This window comes from Pararge aegeria, chromosome 17, assembly GCF_905163445.1.
Source record: "Pararge aegeria chromosome 17, ilParAegt1.1, whole genome shotgun sequence".
NCBI lineage: Eukaryota > Metazoa > Arthropoda > Insecta > Lepidoptera > Nymphalidae > Pararge > Pararge aegeria.
Genome location: NC_053196.1, coordinates 5,085,436 through 5,112,082, shown reverse-complemented (window position 1 = coordinate 5,112,082; position 26,647 = coordinate 5,085,436). Strand labels below are relative to the sequence as shown.

General features: G+C 35.0%; 1 protein-coding gene across 2 annotated transcripts in view; it reads right to left on the bottom strand.

The window, feature by feature from the left end:
* LOC120631099 (mitochondrial carrier protein Rim2) overlaps window positions 1–26,647 on the bottom strand; it is a 35,493-nt gene that overhangs the window by 4,798 nt on the left and 4,048 nt on the right. Inside the window, exons 3-6 of one of the 2 annotated variants that reach the window (XM_039900535.1) lie at window positions 15,253–15,320; window positions 8,362–8,540; window positions 4,656–4,768; window positions 2,544–2,763 (exon numbers count right to left, since the gene is read on the bottom strand). In XM_039900535.1, the coding sequence (XP_039756469.1) occupies window positions 2,544–2,763; window positions 4,656–4,768; window positions 8,362–8,540; window positions 15,253–15,320 (580 nt within the window). Of the gene's footprint in view, window positions 1–2,543; window positions 2,764–4,655; window positions 4,769–8,361; window positions 8,541–15,252; window positions 15,411–26,647 lie in introns of both variants that reach the window. The other variant, XM_039900533.1, reaches the window with a different exon arrangement.

The window sequence follows — 26,647 nt, the reverse complement described above, 5'->3', positions numbered from 1 at the left end:
AGAAATAGAGTTTTAATAAAATGAAAGATTTATTTTTAGTATCTTTGTTTGATATGCATAAAAACTAAAAAGCATAGTGACGAAACCGGCATGCCTGAGGTGGATGGAAAGAGCTTTTAAATGGCGGTGGAAATAATGTAATCTAGAAAAACACAAATGAATTGGTCCCTTGTGACTTAACTATATAGCAAGCACTAAGATAACTTATACAAATAATTAGTCTAAAATAGTAAGGAAAGCAAGAAACAGCATTCAAATTGGTCGATACCTTTCGGCGCTACGATGGGACTGCACAGAAGAACACAAGACACGCAAAGTCAAACGCTATTAATCTAATTTTAATGGCGTAGGTAAAACTAGAATGAGATATAATTGCAGAGTGGTGTAAACAAACACCATAATGCAGCGTACCCATAAATACAACGTAAACAATGACAACTGATTTATCTTATATACTATCAGAGTACTTAGCTCACGTATTTTATGGACGCCCCGTCCATAAAATACGTGAGGTGTTTTTAAATTTTCTGTCCCTCCCCACTGTGAGATTTTTCAAAATGTGGGTTTCTTACGTTAACGCGTTGGATTTGTATTGTAAAAAGACCAATCTACCAAAATAGTATAATTTTTTTTTGTATCAATCAGAAAAAAAGGCGTGATATTTGCCGAGACCCCCCCTCTCTCCAACGTAATATTAGATGAGATTTGACTCGACCCCCTTCCTCCTTTAAACATCACACTTATTTTGTGAACGCCCCCTTAGCTAGATTACGAAAGTACTCAAGTACTTAAGGTAATTGCACAATTATCTCTGAAAGTACTTTGTGGATTAATTGATCCACAAGTCAACAGCGAACGATGAGTTTGTTGTTTACAATGTCGACTTATCGCTGTCGGTTTCTTCTATGTTTTCGCTTCCGCTCTTGAGCTTATTCCTATCGTTAGCAAAACTTTTTTTATATGTATCTCTCTCTTTAGTCGGTCCCTCATGACTGAGGATCGTCGATCGGCTATGGCGAGTAATCTTGTCATATATGATCTCTCTCCATCGGGCCCTTTCTTTGGCCATTTGTATTGCCTTATAGAAGGTACGGGCACCAGTTGTCTTAGTTGATCTGACCACCGGGTTGGAGATCTGCCATGGGGACGTTTGCCTTCTACATTTCCAACCACTATCAACTTTTCATTGCTCTTGTTTCCGCGTCGTGTGATATGTCCAAAATAACTAAGGATGCGCTGAAGGCAGATGGTAGAAAGACGTGTTTTTTTTTAAGTTGTAAAAGAATAGACGATTGTGCGCTTGGCAGTCCACGGTATGCGTAGCATTCGCCTCCAGCACCACATTTCAATTTGCTGTCTTTCTCTAGTTAATTTATATTAATATTTAAGTTTATTTGTATACTTAATAATAATTCATAACCAAGCAGAAGGTCTGATGGTAAGTTGAAAGCGTCGTCTATAAATAATGCAACACTTCGCACTTCGCGTTCACTGCTGTCCCTACGGACAGCAGTGAACGCGAGATTTACGCCTGCACAAGCCTGTCACGAGATACGTTATCACCACTGCCTGATTAAGATTAAAAAAGCGCGGGGCCCGTAGCAAATTCTTTAATTGCCCTTAATCTGCTAAGGGTTCTTAAGTCGAGTTTGACGGCCGATTGGCGCAGTGGGCAGCGACCCTGCTTTCTGAGTCCAAGGCCGTGGGTTCGATTCCCACAACTGGACAATATTTGTGTGATGAACATGAATGTTTTTCAGTGTCTGGGTGTTTATCCATATATTATAGTATAATTTTTATAAAAAAAAATATTCATCAGTTATCTTAGTACCCATAACACAAACTACGCTTACTTTGGGGCTAGATGGCGATGTGTGTATTGTCGTAGTATATTTATTTATTTATTTATTAAAGTATAAAGTAGTTAAAATACAATTCAATACTCAATACGTATAAACGTATCTTAAGTACAATACGTATTTGCTATCTATAAGTAACAATTTTGTGGGTAATTAATAGTTAAGTAAATTACTATAGGCGATCTCTGTGTGAGTGTGCCTGTCAGTCAGTCTGTCAGTCAGTCAGAGATAAGCGGTATTAAACATGCGGGGCCCCCTATCGCGCGCGGCCCGTGTCAATTGCTTCTCTTGCTACGTGGTTAATCCGGCACTGGTTATCACCCCGCCGGTCTCCAACCACACTTAAAACTCACATACCATATAAAAATATTAGAGATGCGTGCTGGGATTCTAATCCCCGACCCCCCCGGAAAGTCTAAGTCTGAACCACTATGCTATCACCGCTTTTGCATAAATATTATATATATATGTGTACTTCTATTTTAAATTTAATTTTTATGTGTTTATTGTTTTATGTTTGCACTGTCCCGCTTTCTTGGTAATCTAGGCTATCACCAAGGGTCGTCTGTGAGAAATTGATTTAGCAGTAAGACCGCCTTTGCACACAACGTATGTAGATTTCCTTCTTAAAGTTTTGCTAAATACATAAAATGCTAGGAAATAATTTGTCACAACATAACATACCATGTGGATAAGCGATGCAAGAGGCGACGGTTTTGGAAAAGGCCCCGGCTGCCATAAACTCGAGGAAGTCCCTTGGCGAGCGCTGATCGCTTGGAACACCGTCTAAACTTCTCGCGGCCATTAGTCTAGCCTTCACGCCTTCGTACAGTACGAAGTGGACGACCGTTTCACTGATGCCCATGTACGATGCTGTTATGCCTTTGTAAAAACCTCTGATACCCTGTAACAAAATTATAACAACACTAGTTGCCGCTCGCGACTTCGTCTGCGTGGACTTCAGAATTGGGTCTAAAGCTTCGCTCGTTAACAATTTTTAATCCTATCACGGGAACTATTATTGGAATTAATAGCATGATGTGAAAATTATAGTATGGTGTATAAATTCAACGCAAGGGTAATGCTGTAATCGTCTTGGGCGCCCCTAAACCCATGGCTACACTCAGTATTATAGACGCAACGCCCTCATTACGCTCGTTATGTACTCCAAAAGTCCTCGTTACGCCGATGGACATTAAATTACCCACATGTTGAACAATCCTCTCTTGCTCAAAGATGGCCTCGAAAAAGCTGTTAATGTAATTTTGGAAAACCTAATATTTGACTTTATGTTAAGCTTACAACGATCAACGTCAAGACGATTTTCAATTTATTATAAAACGTTAATATAATTAATTCTACAGCTGATTGCAAGGCTACGGTAAAGTAAACAACAGTTATTACTGTTATTACATTGAAAATTATATACGAGGAAAATGTCTGGTACATAGATTTGAGTGTTGCCGATAGTATTAAGGACTTAGGTCAGTTTTCACTAAACCTCGGCATCAAATGCCTAGTGATTTAAGAGAGAGAAAAAAACGTTTCACCAACTCTTATGTGATAACTATTGGTGAACGTTTGATGTGCGCCTAGGAGTCTCTTTAGATAAGGCGTTACTTATTTAGGCGTTGCCTTGGTCGTTATTATTGAAAACAGGCATTAATTGCAGGTAATGTTATGTTATGTTATATTTCATCATCTTCATATCAACGTGCCCGGCCGATTACAGGGCACGGGTCTCCACAATAAGAAGGAGTTAAGGCCGTAGTTCGCCACGCTGACCCAGTGCGGATTGGCGTTATGTTTAGGTTACGTTAAAAAGGTAGTTATTCTTACTGCAAATGCCTTCGATATTAATTTACTCATACACCCACGGTGTATTTTAAATCTGGCTTAGAAATTGTACTCAGATTTGATCAAAGTTTCAGAATAATTTGGCACAGGTGGATTAAACGTGTATTGAGTGCAAAGATCTATAAGAGACACGGCGCACTGCAAATAATGTTTTATTCTTAGGACGAAAAATAAAAAGTATTTTATAATTTCTACATAAATAAGCATGCGTTTCAGGTCCGTATTGATAAACTGCATCGAGCTAAGATTAGGTTCTCAAGTAGCGGTCAATCTATGCTTAAGACTGAAATTGAACAAGCTGGCACAAATTTGGGGCGGTGACGTCCGTATTTTATAGTTCCATGTGGATTCGATTGGCAAATTTAAAGATAGTTTTTTTTTTAAAACGCATAATTATGAAATATGAGAAAAAGTAACCTTTTCTATCGAAATACACTGTACGGAAGAATTAAGAAGTGGTGACCACTATAACGGATAGTTTTTTGACTAAAGGTGAAATTGATAAGAGCACGGACCACTTAGCATTTTAGGTCGCTTTTTAGTTTTGAGCGTTCTGAAATCGAGTCAGGTCATATAACGCTTATAAAATGAGTTTCCTTCTGAGGTACGTTAACCTCGATGCGAGTCTATCGGCCAAGTACAAGATTTGCACGCTCGCAATCGAGGAGTCGTTATTGCATATCAAACTCTACACCATCAAAGTAAAATGGACCTAATGTCGCATATTTTAGAGTCGTGAATCCTGCACTTCAAAATTTTGTTTTACAAACGTTCTGTAAATCACCCGGCAAATTTGAGCTTATAAATAAGATTAAGACATTTTATTTCGATCTTCTAGTATTTCGATACTCGAAAACGACTACTCGAGCGCGAGCGTGCAAATCTTGTACTAGGGCCGTTTCCTTAGTACAAAGTTTGGTTGTTTTCTTTGGTATTTACCGTTTTTGTATATATCCTTTTAATGCACTGCCACGCGGTGACGTTGGCGCCATCGAGTTGAAGTCGCGTCTTCACGAACCATATGGGGTTAGTCATCGTGCACGAAACGAACCCTGAAATAGAATAGATATTCGAATACTTAATATAATATAAATGCCAAGGTGTGGCACTTGTTTTTTTTGTTAACTATGCTTTGCTCAAACGTTGAACCGATCCTGATGAAATTAGGCACACATGTAACAAGCATCACATCATAATCATCATAATATCAAGCCATTACCCCTACAGGGTACGGGTTTCCTCCCACAATGATTAAGGCCCCAGTCAGCTCCGCGGCCGACCGTCACGCGACATGCAACACACAGTCGAAAAAGTCTGGGACGATGTAATAAAAGTTTCACTTAAAAAATATCATTCGTATTCCTTAGTAAAATTATGTCTGTGAATTTCACATAGAAATAGTTTGGACGAAGTCGTGTGGAACATTTAGAAAACATATGATATTATTATCCCCGGATACTGTAAACATGTGTTGTTTGGCTTTGTTTACTAAATAAGTAATTGAGTGCAACTTTTTCGCGAGTCTCACACGCTATTATATTACGTGGGCATGGATGGTTATAGCGATTTCCGCCGCATTTAATTTCAAATGACGTCGTATTTGCATGGAAGACGTATACATTGGCCTTAAAGATAATGTATTCAATCTTTTTCCCGTAATAGATCAGCCTGTAGCCATCATCCGTTTTAAACAACTGTCTTATTGACTTCACGTTTGGATCCAGCAAAACCATGACACAGGTAGAACTAATAATATCTACAAAAACATTACTATTAGTCCAGCATTCAACATGATTTCAGCTGGGCTCGAGATTAGATCAGTTAAAAAAAGGCTTAAGAGGATTGGAGATATCATACCTCCTTGCCTTACACGTCGTTGATGTACGCGCAAAAGTATCATATCCCCCGATCAGAGTTCAGTGGGTAAAATATCATACAACATAGTGGTTTAAACATTAAAGTTCCCCATAATCCTTAAATGGTATGGAAAGTTATTTAACTTTAAAAGCTTTTCTCTCAAGTCTTTAAGTTCTGTAACTGCGAAGAACACCGTATGAACCACTACCGAGGCGGTCACAACATTAAAATAGATTAAAAATGTTTGCTATCTCCATATGATTTTTGTAGTTAGTTTTTAAACATCCAAGTTTCTTAAAATAATTGTATTTTCTTTACAATATCTAAATCTGGTGCCGTTTTAATTTACCTCTGCAAACTTCCCCGTTAAATTCCAAATAACACCGGATATAACATACCACAGTATGTGAATTTTTCATACAAAGCATTCACCTCAAATGATGAAGACGAATTGCGCCGAGCAACGCTAACAAATATGGCTAATATTATAAGCAAATCGTTTTGGAAGAATACCTAGATCAGGTAGCTATGGTGAGATTGACCCAATATTGAAATTGGCACGCAATCTGTACTTAGTTTCTATATATAACCGTTTGCCGCTTCAAAGTAACCAGTAAACAATCGCATCCGATGTTGAAATAGAAGGCAACAAACGAAACTACGCGACATCACCACCTTTGCACACCATAAGATTTGTTGCTTGATTTTTCTGTACACCACTACTTCTTTGGTGAATTAAGATTCTTGATCTTTGCTAAAAAATACAAGAAAAAGTTGACATTTAGCAATCAAGTCTGATTTACTAATATTAATCTGTTCTTTTATCTGTATATTAAGTATTTATGTATATAATTCATTAAAATATTCATCAGTCATCTTAGTACTTAGGGCTAGCAAAAAACCCTTTGGATCAAAGAAGAACCATGATGTGAAGACCAACGGACAACAAAAATTTTGATCAAATTTCTTATTTGGTGCTTAAACATTTCTTAAAAAATGTGAATAAGAAGGTTGATAATGTCCTTTGCACCTTGAAGGTCAGTTATCCAGTAGTCAAGTAGATACCCTGACTATCATCTTCATCACCAGATCAATCTAAGGAGCTCTTCCACTGGACAAAGGTAGGTTTGTAGAGATTGCAACACTACGATTCGGAGCCGCAAGTATTCAGCGACTCCCTGCAACTCGTATAATGTCGTCTGTCCACCTTTTGGGGGTCTACCATAGCTTCGCTTTCTGTTAGCGGTTTGAAACACGAGCCCCTCGGGATCCCAATGGAACAAGACGTACCCAAGCTCAAGTTACGCTGCTGTAACTAGGTGAGGCACTCCCGACACAGAAAAATCACGAGCAAAAAGTATTTCAAAAATATATAACCAATGTTTAAAAGTAAACAGTAAAACTAAATGTAACGGATGTTGAGTCATTAATCGAATCGACGAATTATTTAAACCGGAATAAACATGCGCCGAGTTCAAGAGCACGGCATCACAGATTTAAATAATTTTCAAGGAGCGCTTCACAGATATAAACATCTTGACATTGAAAACTATAACTGTTATTTTATTTAACTTTAAATATTATTATGTTATCTTAAAACAAAACATTTCAATGCCGGTAAAATAACCTCTGATAACAGGTTGTAAAAAAACCTTTTTGTTATAAGCGAACGGGAGACGGAATTAAGGAAAAAGATGTGTAATTGAATTGGTGTTATTTACAGATAATCTGTTCTATAATTGCCCTTTGAGGTTATTTATAGGAGATGTGTTATATATCTTGGTTCTCAAAATCTGGTGTCTCTATTGTGCACTGCCAATGGGCAAAGCAGTGCCACGTTAGTTCCTTGGCAAGGTTTCTATTAAACAATACCGTATATCCAAAGACTTCGTATTAGTGTATGATTCGGCTTTCCTACACTAAATTCCTATTCAAATTGGGGACTCTTCTAAGAAACAATTCAGCCATTCAACCATAATTCATTACGAAGACATAAGGAACACCCCCAATTTGCCACTTTTTTTTTTTTTTGGCAACGCACCCCATGGAGACATTACAGTTGACTTATTCGTCTCCCCGGGGCTATTAAAAGAATGTAACAACAAGTAATAATTACAAATAATTAAATTAAATAAAAACAAACAAGTAATAATTACAATTAATTCAATTAAATTAATAAGCTACATAAAATTTAAAATTAATAAAAAACAATAATAATAACAATCCCCAAAAATTCAAAAATAATAAAAAAAACTAAAATTACATTTCAGATTACCTACTCTCTAATAATATTTGAATCTGGTTTTGGAGCTGAAGCGGCGGATGAATGTTAGAGGTTGGAAGCTAACAAATTTTCTCAGTCCCTTACACCTTTCCATTAAATTACTTATTTAGGTGACAGTTGAGATAAAGTGACACGCATAGAATATTTGCTGTATGCATGAAACTTTTTAAGGGATTTTTCAGCGAATTTTACTATGAAAAACAACAAAGGTTGTTTCGACCTTCATAAATGGTAAATGGCAGATTTTCGAGTCCTGATCACCTCTAGTCAATGAATTCCAGTTTTAACACTTAGAAGTTAGCACCGAAAACTTTACAAATATCATATATGTTGTAATGTTATTAATAATGACTGAGTTTACGGAGAAGTTTATTTCAGCCAATAGGAATTGTTGGCGACTATCAAGCAAGAGATGGTTGGTCAAAGTTTGGTTTAACAATATACGTCTGCTTCCCTTCTGTCAAGCGCGAAACACTAAAAGTTAGGGCTAATATATAAACATACCTGCAGCACTGGCTGCAGACAGGTGCACTATTGGTGTGTCCGGTGGAATATGTTGGTTGAGTATAGCCTTCGCCTGCGAATACGTGCAGAAGTAGATTGCTCTGGAAGGAGCAACGCCCACTATGTTCGGCCCAAGGCCTTTGAAGAGTGCACGGGCGCCTTCATTTTGAACGATATGCCTGAAAATAATAAGAGTAGTTATCCTTACTAATATTATAGATGCGGAAGTGTGTTTGTTTGTTTGACCAAGCTTAACGCCCTAACTTAGCAACAAATCTACTTTGTGTCTTTGGAAACTGTTATAAACGGGGACGAAGAAACCGGGCAAAAACTATAAACTATATTGAAAAAGGGGAATATAAAACTAAATAATGTTACGGTAAACTTATTTCTCTAACTTAAGATAGAACCTAAACAATATAGTATAACATGTCCGCATAGAATGACGCAAAAGTTAGGTTTTTGGGTGTGCTGAGCCTGATTTCTAAATTTTATTGGCTATGGTTAAATCACTTCACAGCACTCGGAAATTCATTCAATGTAATGGACGCAGCTGAAGCCCGAGAGCTCTGTAGGAATCATGCGTGTTTTCGGGCAATTTTATAATAACAGTTTCTGAATTTTCACCGGTCTTGTCTGTATTGACACGTTGAAACTAAAACCTCGTACGAATACCAATTCCAATTCTCATACTGAAGTAAATCTACATATAACCTTTAGTTTGAACTTATTTACCTCAAGATATTGTATCTGCTTGCGTAATAGTGCGGTTTATTTACAACTCGTTATCAATTACAATATAGGTATGTTATAAAGTATTTACATCATTTACTCCGCGGTGAGAAAATAGTCTTGCTATTGCGCATATACCATTAAGAATTAATAAATTTATCTCGAGGTTGAATCTCAGCAATGTAAACGTAAATATTAATAGTTCTTATTTGATTGTACATCAATCATGAACTAAACTAAATTAGTAGTTCTCTAAAAGTTATACCATTATTTTTTTTAAATATTCCCATAACAACACAAATACTATATTTATCATCATCACATCAACCCATTACCGGCCCTCCTCTCCGTGTCCTCCCACAATGAGAAGGTGTTAAGGCCGTAGTCCACCACGCTGGCCCAGTGCGGATTGGTGGACTCCACACACCTTTGAGAACATTATGCAGAAATCTCAGGCATGCAGGTTCACGATGTTTGCCTTCACCGTTGAAGCAAGTGATATTATAATTACTTAAAACGCACATAACTTAGATAAATTAGAGGTGCGAGCTGGGGTTCGAACTGGGCCCCCCGAAAGTGAAGTTAAGCTCCTACCCAATGCGCTATGACCGCTTCATATATTTATATGAAGCTTTAAGTTAAAAGTCTTTTTATTATTGCTTTTCCAGTGTTTGATGCACGGATCGGGCCAATGATTAGTAGTGGTGGAGCTTAGCTATGATCCTCCCCCGTGCCTCAGAGAGCACGCGGCCCTACGCTTTGGTCTCTTTTAGGTCACGTCGGAACTCGGACTTTGAGAGTGAGGTAATAGAGAGAGAACCTGCGTTACACACGTATGCAATATAATATCTCGTAAGTTCTCGTTGGAAAATCTCTCTGAAGGTTTTACCATCAGGGTGATCAGGGAATCTGTTTTGTTATATAATTATTGCAAACTCTGTTACTGTTCAGCCAAATTAAGTCACTAGCGCAAAATGGTCCACTTGCTGAAATTGAATTAGGAGGATAACCTGTCCGAAAATTCAAATAATCGTGCTAATTAAGGTTATGGTACACCGATGGTAACCAGACTCATTCCTTTCTGCAGAAAAACCAGTGAAAAAGATGACGTAGTATGCGTATTGAAGTTTTCGTTTATCTGATTAACAGCAGTGTACAATGTATGAGACGATCACAATGCTTCGAAGTCAAGTTATGTAATATGGGGGCCCGGTATCTTTCCAGTCAATCTTCATGTTGCCCGAACTGTCTTTGCATTTTCTTATCGTCATTACAAATCGATGTGTACAATGTTAATATTATGGAGCAAACTGATAGACGTCTGCTTACATTGACTGAGTGCGACGTTAGGGTTGCTCCTATAGAAATAGATTACATTATATATACAAACATTAATCATCCTAGTCCAAGTCATAATATAGGAGAAGAATCATAACGTAGGTAGAAAATCACGCTCTGAAAGGCGGTGTGCACTTAGATTTAGCCGGCTACATATAGTAGCGGTAGAGAAGCAGTGATAGCCTAGTGGTTAGGACTTCGGCTTCAGACGCACCTCTAACTTTTAAAAGTTATGAGCGTTTTAAATAATTAAAATATAACTTGCTTCAACGGTGAAGGAAAATATCGTGAGGAAAACTGCATGCCTGTTATCCATTATGTTCTCAAAGGCGTGTGAAGTCCACCAATCCGCACTGGGTAAGCGTGGTGGACTAAGGCCTTATCCCTTTTTATCGTGGGAGGACACCCGTGCCCTGTAGTGGCCCGGGAAAGGGTTGATGAGATGGTGATGACATACATAAGTCGCGGGCGGTGGTTATCGTTTGGTTCGATTTATATATGAATAAATTTAGGTTAGGTTATAATAATAACTACTGCCCCCCAAATGCATATAATCAATCCTGTGTGTCTAGATTGTGATTATTTTATTTGGGATGCGACGATAAGTAACGAAAAAATGTACGTCGATTAGATAAGTTTTATTTAGGTACTTTTAAAATTGAGATAACAGTTTTATCTAAGTACAATAGGGGTAATACTAATATCGGAACAAATTATTGTAAATAATACAAACTTATATCATAAATATGAATTTGTTCTTGTTTATCTCTTACCAAATCACGACTCGACGGATGGACCGATCTTGACGAAATTTGGCAAAGAATTAGCTTGCATCCAAGACACGTCAAACGAGACAGTTTATATTCTAGGAAATAATATACTTCTATATTATCAGCAACATAAATAGCTATCTACCGATTAATAAGTGATTATTTAATGTTTTATTATATCTATTCTATGGGTGTCCTCAATTGGATGGGATCTTTCAAAACTGCATTATTGCGTAGGGGTAGGTACCTACTTAAGATCGAATAGACGACTAAGACTATGAATAAGTCACCGTAAACATCTGTATTCAGTACCCTTACAAGCAAGATTTGTACGCTCGCAATAGAGCAGTCGTTTTTGAGTATAGAAATACTTGGACATGACAGTAAAATGGACCTAATAGGCTCTTGTTTAAAGCTCAAATTTACCTGTAATTCTTCAGCTTGGTCTTTTGGCGGCTTGATCTTTTTTATAAATAAAAATCAACAGGACGGTATTAGAAACTCTAAGACATGTAAAATAAGACCCATTTACTTTAACGGAGGTAGTTATGCAAGAACGACTCGTGGATTGCTAGTGAACAAATCTTGAACTAAGGCTACAGAATATCATATTTGAGTTTTGATTCGAGGATAAGATAAATTGTTATTGATAATTTTGACTTTAAAACAAACAAAATGAACGGAAACAGGTAACTCAGGCAAATCTGGTGGAAAAAGTAAGTGCTTAAATATTTGGCGTAAATATACACCGAGTGCAAATTCTTCACGCACGTCTCTCGTGACCAGCGGGTACCCCTTATCTATTAGCGCAAGTGTGATAACCATTCGGTTCAACTAATACTGGTTACAACTAATTTGTCTTTATTTAGTTTGTCTTAACAAACATAATTCTTACGGTATAGAGATTGGTTGCTATACAGAGTTATTATTGAGACAGGCATCGTTTGGTAGCTATGGAAACAACGGTTACAGGTCGGATTTGTTAATTGAAATTAAACTCAGATTTTTTTTAACATCAAAATCTGCCATAAATGGCACCGCACATAAAATAACGATTCATAACGCAAGCGTAAAAGAGGCAACCTTATTCTCTCTCAATTTCGTCGTTCATATTGAAACAATCAAAAGAAGCCAACAACATACGTATTGAGTTAGGTGGTACCTACTCATGACTCGGGAGCAAATAATAAAAACTTTTAGAAGCACTTTATATTTTGCGCATTAGGATCATAACCAAATATGGTAAAAATTCCAACATTATTAACTGCATTCTAGAAAAGCATACTATGTATAAATAATGCTAGATAATAGCAATCAAAAAATAATAGTTTAAGTAGAAGGCTATTATTAATATTATTCCAACAGAAAGACGAAATATTAATGAATCTACTTACTGAATGGATTTATGGAAATAGGGTTGCAACTTACAACATTTTATTTGAAATAAAAAATCTCATACGACCTACTTAAAAATGCTTGTTTTACTTCGTGAAAAAAAAATATTTCACGGTCCAATTATGAACTTTACTAATGAAAAAATACTTGAAGCTATTGAATCCATAACTATAACCTATTAGGCAGTGGCGTGCATCGAAGGTATGCATAGGGATATGCAGTAAGAGTTATAAATACTTAAAGATAGGCTTTTTATGACTCTTACTACTCTTATCCTTAAGTTTCTTATAAGTCGTACTGGAGATTTTCTTTATTTTATATCATCTGCATACCCTGTGCAATACCCTCAATGCTCGCCACTGCTATGAGGTTATACCCAACGGTTACATACGTATTTTGAAGGCTGGTGTAAATAATAAGTATACTATTTCTACTTTGTATAATTAAAAACATTACTATGAAGTCACATAATGCATCATGGTTTGAGTCTTTATCAGCATCCTGAAAAATGTTCTATTGCTAGAAACAGGCTTCCTAGTTCCTCACGTATAGGAAATACATGAGCAAGGAATACATATATCATTTAGAACTTTAGACCATGCAGATTATGGGCATAGAGGCCCATGAAAAGGAGAACGTTCCAAAATTGAGAAAAATAATGGCGTAGTTAAGTATGTATTGTGATAGCATGTCGAATTATTAAACGTTGATTATGTTAAAATAGTAGGATTAAAAAGAACAAGGATATCTCAGTGGTTCGATAATTGCTTCCAAACATGCAATGATGACTGCGTGCCAAAGTGTCAGTTTGCAAGATAGAGATACATCCACATTAGCGCGAAAATAGTTTAACATGAAACGCTACGCTACGACTGATGAGTGAGTGACATAGACTGCATCGTCACTGAGTAGTCAGACCCACTATCTAGAGAATAAAGCCGAAAACACATTTGCATCACAACAATACACCAAGCGAAATGTTGAGTACATGTCTGATCGGGCAAAATACTACGATTGTAGATTCATCAAAAGTGGCGTAACGTAGCATGTCATAAGTGTGGCTAGATCGATTTCATTAAAAAAGGAAACCGCAAATATACAAAATCCGCGTCTAGTTTCTTTAAAAAACAACTGAAACAAATAAATATCTGATTTTGAACTTTTTTTGTTACTGCTAATAATGAAATTTAAGTGATTTTAACTAAATTCAAAATCAGATGGTATTTGTAAACCCTCTAACCAGTGTTTGCTCCAATTAATAATATTGTTGATTTAAAAGGATACGAGTAAAAATGTTTCAAGTACACCATGTGAAGCAAAAACTCGAATACCAGACAAGAAATATCTCGTGATAAGAAGTATCTTAAAATTATTATTTTGGTTCATATCCGAAACAGGTGATCCGTAAAGATATAGCAAAATATACGAGTCCGTATCCATTTATTTCACATTTTGTAATTATTTGGCATGCTCCAATGTCAGTTTATGTACGGTTCTTTATATCCCAGTGAAAACTCAAATAACATTCCATAAATTTCTGATTCAGAAACGGGTTGGCTATATTTAACTTTGCATCTTTGCACATGCTTATAAAACATACGTGGGTACAAAATTTATTGAAAGTGATGACGTAGCCTAGTTATATCTAAGTTGATTCTCATACCTAAAATTATAGCGAGTTATTTGCTGTTTTACATTCAGGAGTACTATCTCATTTTTGTATGTAAAACAGTAGTCTTTTCTACTGTCAGATTATCAACAGGTCTTGGTCTATGGCGCTAGAGAATAGAGGACGCCCTGAAGGTGTATAAGCAGCAAAATAAAGATAAACGTTAAAACAAATACAAGTTACGAATTAACTGATATTTCTTTCTGCAATTATCGCCGAGAAGTAATAACTGAATGACACGGCCAATTCTGCTCTTTGGAAAAATAAAATCAAAACAAATTTTTACGGTTGTTACTTAAAAGACGCAATATTTTTTACAGAAACCAGAACAATGGAGGTCAATATCAATAGAAATTTCATTTTTTTTTTAGTAGTTTGCATATTAATGCAAGAGACCAGAAAACAATGTAGAAGTGGTTACAAAGTATCAAGATTACGCGTAGATTACTTGAACAAATAGAACAGTAGCACTTAGCACAATTGATAAGGATAACCTTGGTCATATTAGTTATGTAATTCTTGCAAAAATTGAGAATATCCTATTGCCTAGAGATGTTTTTTCATAAGCTAAAGCAAATTATGTTTTATGTATGCACTTAAAGAATGTTTAGATAATTGTGACTTGTAAAACATAATTTAAATGATAAACAAAATTGGATTACCTGATAATATAACCTAAATTCTAAAATAAAAATAATAGACAAAAAAAATGTATTTTGTTTATTCATAAACTACTTTTTCAACAATAATTGTCTGAAGAACATGAACCATGTAAAACAATAAGTTAAGTCGTCCCGGTCAAGAAATATTAAGCAAACAGAATACCCAGTGTGAGATTTCCTATCTCTGTTTACTTATTCGATCGGAAAAAGCTCTTCATTAGATGGCGCTCTTTCGATACCTTACATCGAATTTACACGCGATGGAATAGTAAACGTAGGTAGAAAATCTCACACTTGGCCCTTTTTATGATATAACTGTTCTCACCTGAGGCAATGTATGAGACTCATCCTCGCTGCGGTCCTTGCGTGGCCGGCCCTCGCGCACTGCTGCACCTGGTAATTGTAGGACATCAGCATTCGATCTGCTTGCTTGGTGTAGGCGAACATTGCGCCCATCGTACGTCTGTAGCCCCATTTGCCCTCCTGCATTATATTGCCAATTAATATATTGGTGCTGCTCAATTCTATTGAATGCAAAACTGAAACCAAATTGACAGGAAGCAGATAGGATGGTCACGTATTTTCGACACACATAAAACAATTTAAATTCGATACAAATGATATTTATGCATATCAAACTCTAAAACTTGTGATATCCTGTCAATTTGGTTGATTCGATTACGTAAAACTCACGTACAACCTAAATTAATTAGCACCGTATACCTCTACTTATGGAGGTTAGTTCTAAGAGTAACCCAAACACACTTAAATGTTTTCTTATTCGTTAGTTATTTTTTTTAAATATTCTTATGGTAACTAAATTACAACGTCTTTCATTTTATTTTGGTGTGAGTATATACATAAACAAGGCATTCAACTTCTGGTTATTATCGATATTAAAACTGGTATTTTATTATTGCGTTCTAGCGGTACTACTTTTATATATCATAATTTCCGGTGTACTTTTGTGAATGTTAAAAAGCGGGTCAAAAGTTTGTGGCAAGAATATTTTTGTTATTCTACCACTGCTGGGTTACTAAATACAACTATATCAGTTCCAGTCCTATCGGTTTATTACCCTATGAGATATTGCTAGATAAACTGGTTAATTGGGAAGCGCACACCAACAATCTAATAAAGTTTCTCACTCGCTAGAAGATGCCATAGATCAGTAAGGGAGCAATGATATCCTGTTTAATGGGACTAAGTATCGACTCAATTGAAGAACATCGTTCAGGCTGGCTGATTGAGTTAAACATCTCGGTTAAAATAGGCTCGAATTTTTTGTGGTTCCACAGTAAGATTGCCGTTTCAGTGGAATATGATGCCGAGAATGGTCTTATTAGATTTAGAAAGATGCGATGTGGTTTTGGACGACAAAACTTCCATACATCTCGATAACAGAAGTCCAAAAGAAAGGCGTATCACTGCACAAGTTGAAGGTAAAAAAAACATGGCTACAGATTTTGAAAATGTAGGTAAATTGTTTTTTGCTCGATTAATAGTCATAGGAAAATACAGCGGTATAAGATAAAATGCCAAAATGTCTCATGGGGTGTGTACAAAAAAATGCGACCACTCCCAAAAATCATATTGTGTTGCGTTCCAAACAAAATGCTAAGAAACATAGTAAATCACATCTCTCAGAATTGGACATTTATTTGTGCACACCCTCGCGTTCTGCGAACTTTTTGACCAGCTCACGTATACTATCATTCTTAATTTTATTACGTTGTCTTATCAATAATCAAGCAAAAATTTTAAATTCAATTACACTTCTTAGTGTTATTACCGCCCTTGGCTTCACGAGAATTTGATTAGAAGTTTATTCGAGGTATTCAATTCAATTCGATAAGAAGTTCGTTTAAGGCATCTGGGATATTGTTTAGCAGGTTTATCTACTGTTCCTGCAACTTACGAATACAATGATTACGTAAGGTACCATTAACATTATAGCAGGAAGGTTAATAGCGTTAATATGATGCCGCAAATACAACAAAGGCAAGGAAATTGACCGAGACAACAATGAACATTTTGTCTCAATCATTTTGTGTACATTCCTTTGTATATACGATGATAATGTAGCTGATTGAAGCAATCATTGGGTCAATCACAAACAAACTAGGGTATTAATTGAGAAACTTAAAAACCACACGTTTTGCTAAGAAAATATACGAACACACTTAGTACACAAAATTCTTAAGGACTAAGAAGTAAACGTGGTATAACGACGAAAAACTTGTGTAGGGTTTTGTCACACTTCACCTGACCGCGCCTTTCAAATGTCTAAGCGTGATAAAAATAAGAACAACAAATCCGATTATTTCATGTTGTATGTATTTGTATGGACCTATTAGTTTAATATCAGTCTTGAATTCAGTTTTCGCACGACACGAGTATTATATCTTATCGTTACCTGAACTAAATTAAAAACTAAATAAGAGGAAAGTTACTAATACGTGACGAATACTTAAAGAGCTTGATCTAATATCTTGTTATTTGAAACATAATAATAATGTGAACATTGAAATCAACGGGGTGATGGGAACATCCGAAGAAGCAACTAAGCATTATAATTATATTGTGATTAGAAAATAATCTTTTCATATTTCGATGAAATTTAAAAAAGAAAATCAAAAACAGTCTATCAGTTTGCAATGATTTTATTATTCCATTTCACAACGATTGCGTTTGAATTTCGTAATGATTTCTACACGTTTCGTATACTTACCATCTTAGGGAACAATATAACAGACGATGCAATCGTTGTAATAATCCTAGTGCTAGAGCTGGAATCGTATTTTATTATAGGACTATGGTTTTACTTGAGAACAGATGACCTTGACGTTAGTCTAGCATTTGACCTTGAAGTTGTTTACATTGCCTTTATACAGGCACGCTACGGTTTAAACAATGTGGCATTTTGAAAATCAATACGCAGACAAAATGTGATTTACTCGATTTCCGTTAATTTAACGTTTAATTCTAAGCAACGAAAAGCTAATAGATGAAAATAAATCGAAGAACGCGAACATTAAATATTCGACTAAAAGCAAATGATCTCTAATTAAATTAGAACAATCAAAAAGACTACTGATCAGTATTAGATGATTGTTTTAAAATTTTATAAGCGAATAACCGGCCGCCACATCATTTTTTTTAATAGTGACTACGTAAAATTCATATTGTTAGAATGAATAGCTGATATCTCACAGTGCCTGACACTATAAGTTACAGCCGAAATATATGCTATTAAAGATGAAGAAATGGTGGTGGAACCATAACTCTTAGCTCACCCTAACACGAGTTAGGTAACTTTTACGATAGTCATAACCAAGTTAGGGACAAGGGAAAATATTTCATGGACCGAATCAAGAGTGTTCTGTAAAAAATATTTAAGCGGTAGCTAAAATAAGGCCAAAAACTAATAACGAACATTCGTTCACTTGTATAAACAACGTGCTATCAAAATATATGGAAAGATGTCTCGAAAAAACCAAATAAATATAATCTAGATAAAAGAGTGTACTAGATAGCTAAAAATATCCGAATCTACTGTGTAAACAAGCTATCGCAGTACAAACCTCGATCAATCAAGTAAGTGGTAAATAAATTAGACGCTGAAACCTTACACGGTGTCAGTTTCCTACATGATTCACTTATTTTGACGCCATTTAACATAGGTACCATCAGCACGGCTAGCGTACGTAGGCAACAAAAATGTTAACTCCGATTATATAAACTGACAAGGGAAAAATTTATTTGTCCACATGCCAAAGCACGGTAAAGGATAAAAGGAGAAGTTGACCCCCTTTTTATATTACACGTATATTATTTAAACTCGTGCGTGCGCTTATGCTCGAAGAGTAGATACAATTATCGTGGGAGAATATAAATCTTTTCCTGTGGATAAAATGTGCCCTGCCCATAAAAGCCCCGCCTTGAGCTTATTCAAATACTAGTAACATATTCAATTAATGGATACGATATCCTTGTAAGTACTTATATTATGACCTATGTAGAGCACTGTGGACATTTGTTGGTTAACATGACGACGGTGATGATTATTTTTTATTATACTATAAAATGACCATAGACTGCAACCTCACCTGCTTGGTAAGTGATGATGCAGTCTACGACGGTAACGAGTTAGAGTATCAGGAGTATGGCATTAATATACTAAACCTAAAGCTTTATTGCTACCTCCAACCCTTGGGCACCAAGGAGGTTACGTCAGACTCCCCCCCTCTAAAGGGGGGAAACCTAAACTAAAAACCACCACGGCATGTCCCTCTAGTTGGTTAGACGCCCGGGAAACCCTTTGTATACCTCCCGCACGTAAACCAGCTACCTATGGATATAAGTGTTATTTCCTCTACAGTTTACCGATCTACCAAAAGGGTTATGGGTATGTTAACCTTCGATAGCTATTATCGAAGGTTAACCTACCCATAACCCTAATCGATTTCTACACGATATCGTAACGGAACGCTTAGCGGCACGTCTTTGTCGGTACGGTGGTAACTAGCTACGACCGAAGCCTCCTACCAGACCAGACCAGAAAAAAACAAACAGAAGTTATAAAAAAAATCGTTATTAAGACAATCAAATCTAATAAATAACTCACTAGATATCGAAGGAAATATCCGATTTCTGAGACATTTCCCAAAAAAGTTGTGTACTTTCCACTTCCGGGTGATTAGTGCTGCTTATTCAGGTATTAGTTGTACACAGCGAAAAATATATGTTTTTCTTGAGCATATTTCTGACTGAATGAACCTCGATAGAAAAACATTACAACGTTACCTCGTACGAAAATTTCAAGTATGTTTTTGTTAATATCTTAAAAAATGGAATAAAACAAAGTGAACGAAAGTGACATATAATATGTAGACATTAATGATCGAGCGTACACCTACCTAATTTGTATCAGCTTATCTTAATTACTATGATACGCCCTTCGCACAATTGTTATGATTTCAAATTTAAGTAGATAAGAAGAAGAATCACTAACTATACATTTGTTGGATGAAGAATTATGGAACAGATAATAATAGAAATAACCTACCCACTGCGTCGTAAAAAAATCAGCAAGAAATAACAAAAATAATCCAAGTATATAATAGCGTTCGTTAATTTCATCCGCCTTTAATACCAAAACTTATCTACGAATTTGTCCAGAAGTGATGATAAATACGTGATTTTGACCAAATTAAAGGACAGTTTAAAAAAAAAATTGTGGGGCTCCCACGACACAGCGGAAACGGAATTTATAACCAAAACAAAAAAAAAGAGGTCATAAGAAAAACGTAGAATGGGACACCTCAGTAGGTTAGCAAATGACATAAAATGTAAGAAGTTACTGGACACAATCAAAATACGTATGTCCAGCAGTCGACGACCATCGTTTTAAGATATGATGATGATAAAGGAAGTAAAAAGAGATTTTATTAAAATTTTGTAACAAGACAAACTCTCAAATTAAATCATTAGTGTTATCTAGTAGACGACTGACTTTACTGGCTAGACTGATAAAATGGCGATAAACACGTAAGGCTAGTTATGTTAAGTTTATGCAATTAATAAACAATTAACAGTGTTTATTTATGTATTCTTTTTGTTAGCTTTTTTCAGAATTGCTAACTCTTTAATGCAAATAAAAATGCATTGTACCCAATGCAGATGTAGGTTCTCTGCACTATGCAGAGCTGCATCGGCTGGGCTTCAGTATAATCTAGATTTAACCTAGACTAGGAATCATCAGTGGGGCTAGCAAAGGCAGGAGACAAAAGTCATATCCCCCGATTAGGGATAAAATAAAGCACGGCACACATTATATATTTTTTGGATATTACTTCCACTTATGCCCTAGTGCTCAGAGAGTTGATAAAGCTGTGGGAGAAGCTTTCCTCGGGGAGATAATTATCTTCTGCCTGAATTTTGGTTTTTACCGAGCACTTTCGTGACGCATATTGTAGCGAACTTGATTGTGAGTAACCGTATGAAACAAAGAAACAAGAAAGTAGCGTCTAAAAGATTTTTATATCCAATTTGCATCATACGCTTATTTATTGAGCAACTGTTCAATTTAGTAACGTTTCCAACAGAATATGTTATAATATGACTGCGACCGTTGTAAACTTATCGCAAATTATGACATGACCAGTTAGCAACTATCAGAGATTTCACACGATCTTTAACGATTTCTAAAAAAATTTAAGTGTGATTTAAAATACCATTATCTATGTATACTTAAAATTTATTAATTATCTTTATATTTGAATGCAAGTATTTTTATATACATAAATGCATAGTGCACACTATCGCCAATCAAAGAAAACATGCCTATTAATAGCGAGGCCTTGAATTATAGCTTCGTAGGTCGATATGACATTGGGCAAGGTCGTCACTTATCTAGGTCATCTAAGCATTCAAGAGTGTCTTTATCTGAATTGCTCTTCATCCATCATCTAATTTCTAGTTTATGAAACAGTCGCACAATAGAGGGTATTAAAAGTAGTGCTGGCTCGAAGATTATGCATTAAGCGATGTTATTACTTTTTAATACTGTCATATATGAGTTTGTTTTATACCTGGTTAAGTCGAGTTTTATATAGGTCAATCCGTACTAATAATAGAACTGAAAATTTTGACTCTTTGTTTAAACGCGCTAATGAATGGGGTAAATGAGTATGATTTAAAATATCATTTTTGAATTTGATAGCCCTTTGCTTGAGGAGGGGTTTATTAAATAAACACTATATAATATAGGCTATTTAAATCAACTATAATCAAACTACGACCCTTAGAAAAAGGGCATTCTAAGTAAAAATGCAGGAGGGCGATGCGACACGGTGGGTAGGGATATATTGTGAATAATATCTGCATCATTGTTTTTCTTGATTTTGCTGATAAAGGTCCTGGCGATACTCATTTAAATCAAATGAATCTCACTCAGTATTATCAAATATTTAATAAGATAGAATTTAACTATTGACAGTAAATATTTCTAAAAATACAACTTAGAGCAAAACTTCTAAAAAAATAAAAAAATCAAATATGATATATCTAAATTTTTTTTTTCTTAACTAAATTTGACTTTATCGTTTTAGCTCTTTTGAACTTCTTCTGGTCAGATAATACATATTTTAATATCAAAGCATTGTTTTGATACCAATAAAAATTCTTTAATATAGATACGTATGTCATTATTCTTATTTTTGAAATCATAATTATTGTCACAACTGTGAGATTTGAGAAATTATTTATGATATTTAGATAAGAAAAATATTGTGTTATCTATTTTTAATAGGTACGGTTAATGGATATTTTTCTTTATAATCATTTAGATTGGGTTATCAACTATAATTATTTTTATCTACCCACATGGTTTAAATCCCCTATAAAAGATTCTGAAACAGTTAGGTTTAAAACATAAAAACACCCATCAAATGATATCATGTTGGACTGCCTTTTCAAAGCTACTTACTTGGCACTGGCAAAGTACATTGTGCAGTTTGGCCCTACGTAAAGCCATAAATCAAAAGAACAAGAAAAAGACCATGTTGGACTGAATTTCATAATAACACTCCTTGGCTTTTTTTTACCAGAAAAAATCAAGAAAGTAATGAATGATACTAGGACTGGCTGTTTTAATTTGGTAGTAAGCTAACTGTTTCAGAATCTTTTATAGAGGATTCAAATTGGGTGTAGATAAGATAAAGATATATTTAACCCACATTCGTGTTTTAATGTCCATTATTGTACAACAGTTGCATAAATAACTATTATCAAGCACTGTAATTATAAGTAATTCCTATAAAAATATTTTTAAACTTATCTAAAGAAACTATTGAGAATAAACATACTTTCCATAGAAAATAATAATAGATGATATTATATACGCATCGCAACCGAACAATCGCCTTCGGGACTGATCCATTCTACGTGACATTTGTACAAAAATATTTGTTGGCATTCGAGAGATCCATTAACTACAAGTTCTTATTGAAAAGATCGACTAAACGCGTTTCACCTCAGACTATGAAAATTCTTCATAATCTATTAAAACAACAATTCATTAAAAATACTATATGAAAGATTCTAAAGAATCCCTTTACTAAAATGAAGATTTTCACCACTAAGGTTTGTCCGGTTGTCCTTAAAGTTGTAATAATAATTTTAAATAGAAAGTAAAGAAATATGATCGGCAATATAAATGACGATATGCACTGTACAATATAATATTATACAAGATAAAGAGCCAACGGTCTCATTAAAATGTGGCCTTATGTGGCTTAGACTAGAATAGGAAAGCTATGTCAATAACAAAACAACGCGACGCCTGCACCGGCCTACACCTAACAAAACTGGTTTAGGACAAAAATAGACACAGTTAAGAGATGCATAGCAAAACTATTAACCTAGCTATATTTACTACGGTTAAAGGTTTCAAGGAATTTACGGACAAATAGCGCGACTGACATGACATGACCCCGCAGGGTGATTACGTATCTCGCGACAGGTAATCGTAATCACCCTGCGGATTTGATTTCAGTGGAGGTGTAGTCGTCGATCACTTATAATAAGTTAATTTTTACTAGCGATCGTAGGGTGTTGTACACAATTTTTGTTGCAGTTTTTGATGTTTTGTAGAAAATTGTATTAGGTTTTCTATCAAGTAATTCTAACTTGGAAAGCATGTTGAGATGTCGGTGCTGCGCCTGATTTCTTTCCGGTCGTGTCGGAACTGCCGTCTGTAGGTGTCGATCGAGTAGGACTATGAGAGCGACTATAGATAGAGATTGCATCAGTGTTTACGCACACTCTTCTGCACTATAAATCTATCTGGAGATTGACTAACGTGGCCGAAATCGGTCATCGATCTGTTTTAAAATTAAATTAATATTTTTATAAATGGTCTTTTAGCTTAGCTTTCAGAAAATATCAGTATATATTTTGAAAGGGATAAGTAATTTTTTTTTTTTCTCCCAAAATTTAAAAAAAAAAAAATTTATCTAGAAAACTTGACTGAATCGAGAAAACCGGATAACCACGTTGCTAGGAATATGGTCAAAAATAATGTCTAAGTATATATTTTTCACTGTGACGTTTAGCAAACGCCATTTAGCAGTACTCAGCAACTAAAGAATTGCTGTAATTTAATAAAATACGAGGCGTGCGTGAAAATGCTTATGTATATCTTTGAAAAGACAATGCAATCTTAAGCAAATATGTAAATGAATCCGCATTTGAATCCAATGTATGCGTAGGCGTAGCCAATGAATGAGAAACAGAAACTGACGTTTCGTATTAACTGAACTGTCAACTTTACTCTCACTAAAATTATTGCATTTATAATAGAGAATAACAAACTTGAGTCAAATAATCACATAGTTTTAATCTAATCGTAACACACCCTTGACCACAACTGTCAACTTATGACGTACAATTTTACTGTCCTTGTACGAAGAAATAATCGCTGATAGCCTAGTGGCTAGGACCTGTCTTTCATAGGATCGAGTTTAATATTCGGCACTTTTTTTTATTCGTTTAACGTTATATGAAAACATCGTGAGGAAAGCTGCTGAGGAGGGTTCTCGCTAATGTCCTCAAAGGCGTATGAAACCTACCAATCCGGACGTGGCCAGCGTTGCACTACGATCTGAGCACTTTTCATTTTTTAAGGAGATCCATGCCCTTTAGTTGGTTGCTAATGATCATTATGATGACATGTCCATTAAGTCCTTTTACATTATGTTTTAATAACATGTAGTTGCCACGGATACTTGAAATTAACTCGTATTGAAAAAAAAGAGTTTATAATTCGGTCTTTAAAATACCGTTGTATACAGAGACTTATTGCAATAGCCTTAGATACACGAAAGTTGCTCAAAACTTGCGGGGTAGTAAGTAACCAATTAAATTGGCCACCTGACATTTAAAATTACATGCTGTTCAGAAATCTATATCCTGAATAATATCTGAGATAATATCTCATTCATTCATTCATTCGTATATCCTACTGAAAATGAACCCTTAAAATAATCCACAATTCCACAATTCGTAAATAAGTCGTTTTAGCTTATTGGATTGTTGTTTGACTGTATATTATTATTGAAGCAGTGGTAGATACTCCTTAACGGTAGCAGTTCGGCCAACCATCGGTCAATCACATCATCAACTTGGGTCAATGTCATTTAACAATCTGGCAGATATAAAAAAAACTCAGATAAATAAATAAACTGTTCAATTTAATTTTACTAACCATTCCATAACAACTTATTACGTCATAAATAAAGATCATATTATTTAGCGTGCGTCGTGGCCTAGCTTTTAATAGCGGTATTTTATACATATCGAATTCTGCGCACCCAAATAATGGTAATAATACTTTGGCACATAAATGACCTTCTGGACGCGTCGTTAAAATTTTTTTTTACACTTTTATGACAGAACAGATTTAGCTTGACAACGATTGGTTTCGTACGTCCAAAAATATATTACGTTGGTGTAATCAAGAAGATTGTATGCAGAAAGTTTGACGTTGATGGCTAAACAGAAAGTTGAATACAGCCTGTAAATGCGCCTTTATTCAAGCTGACGTTCACGAAACATCTAGGAAGGAGAAACCAACGAAGCTATAATATTATAAGATTTGAGCGGTAAGCCACTCTTTTGCTTAAATTTATTTAAATTATCCACCGACTGACTCATTCTAAGATCGGATTGGTGTGGAGTTTAAAGTAAAAAAGCGAGAATTTCTTTCAATCGAGCAAAATTGTGTCTAAAATAATTAAGTAAGGAAGATTTGTTGCTAACGGAAAAGTAGGTATTCTAAATTATGCGCCACTAACAGATGCCAAAAATACTTCTGACATGAATAACAGCGCCGAATCTGAACCATCGATTGTAATTTATGACTTACTGAAAATTAGATCAACTCATATGCTTCTTACCTTTCATAACGTTTTAGGCAAAAGTTTTATTACCAAATAATTATATTTTTATTAAGACGTCAAATTATGTCGAAACTAGTGTTTACTTGCTTCCCACGTTTTTTATATTTATTTTCCTTTTTAAATTCTTATTTAAGTCATACTAATTCTGATAAAGATGAATTATATCTAAAAATTCAAATTATCAGAAAAATATCAAAACACGCGGTAGCGTGTAAGCCAAGTTAAAGATTTAAGTACTTTTATTTTGCAAATAAATATATTTTAGAAAATGTTACGTAACTATCCTTTGAGGGAAATCTATGTCGATCAAATAAAGATTTATATTTTTATCAAAATATAATATTTTTTTTTACCAAGAATAGCAGTAGAATCATGTGATAGTCATTATCATGATTTGTTCACCATTTGTACTGTAATATAAATATGTTACGCTACTTTTTATATCCTAATGGCGACCGAAAATATAAAAACTATAAAAACAAATGTTTACCTATCAGAGTGGATAAAGCATTCATTCAACTTGTTGTATATAAATTACTTGATTCGTTTCGTTCTACTGACTGCACATAATTGTTTAAGATAATTTATTTTTCCGCTTTTTAAATGATAATTTTATGTCAATTTATTATGTCAATTAATTTATGGAACCACCGATTACATTTACGTATAATAGGTTACTATAAATAGGTTATTTTATGAAATAGGCAATATATATTGTCTTGAAGGAAAATGAATATTATTATACCTAATAATATATAA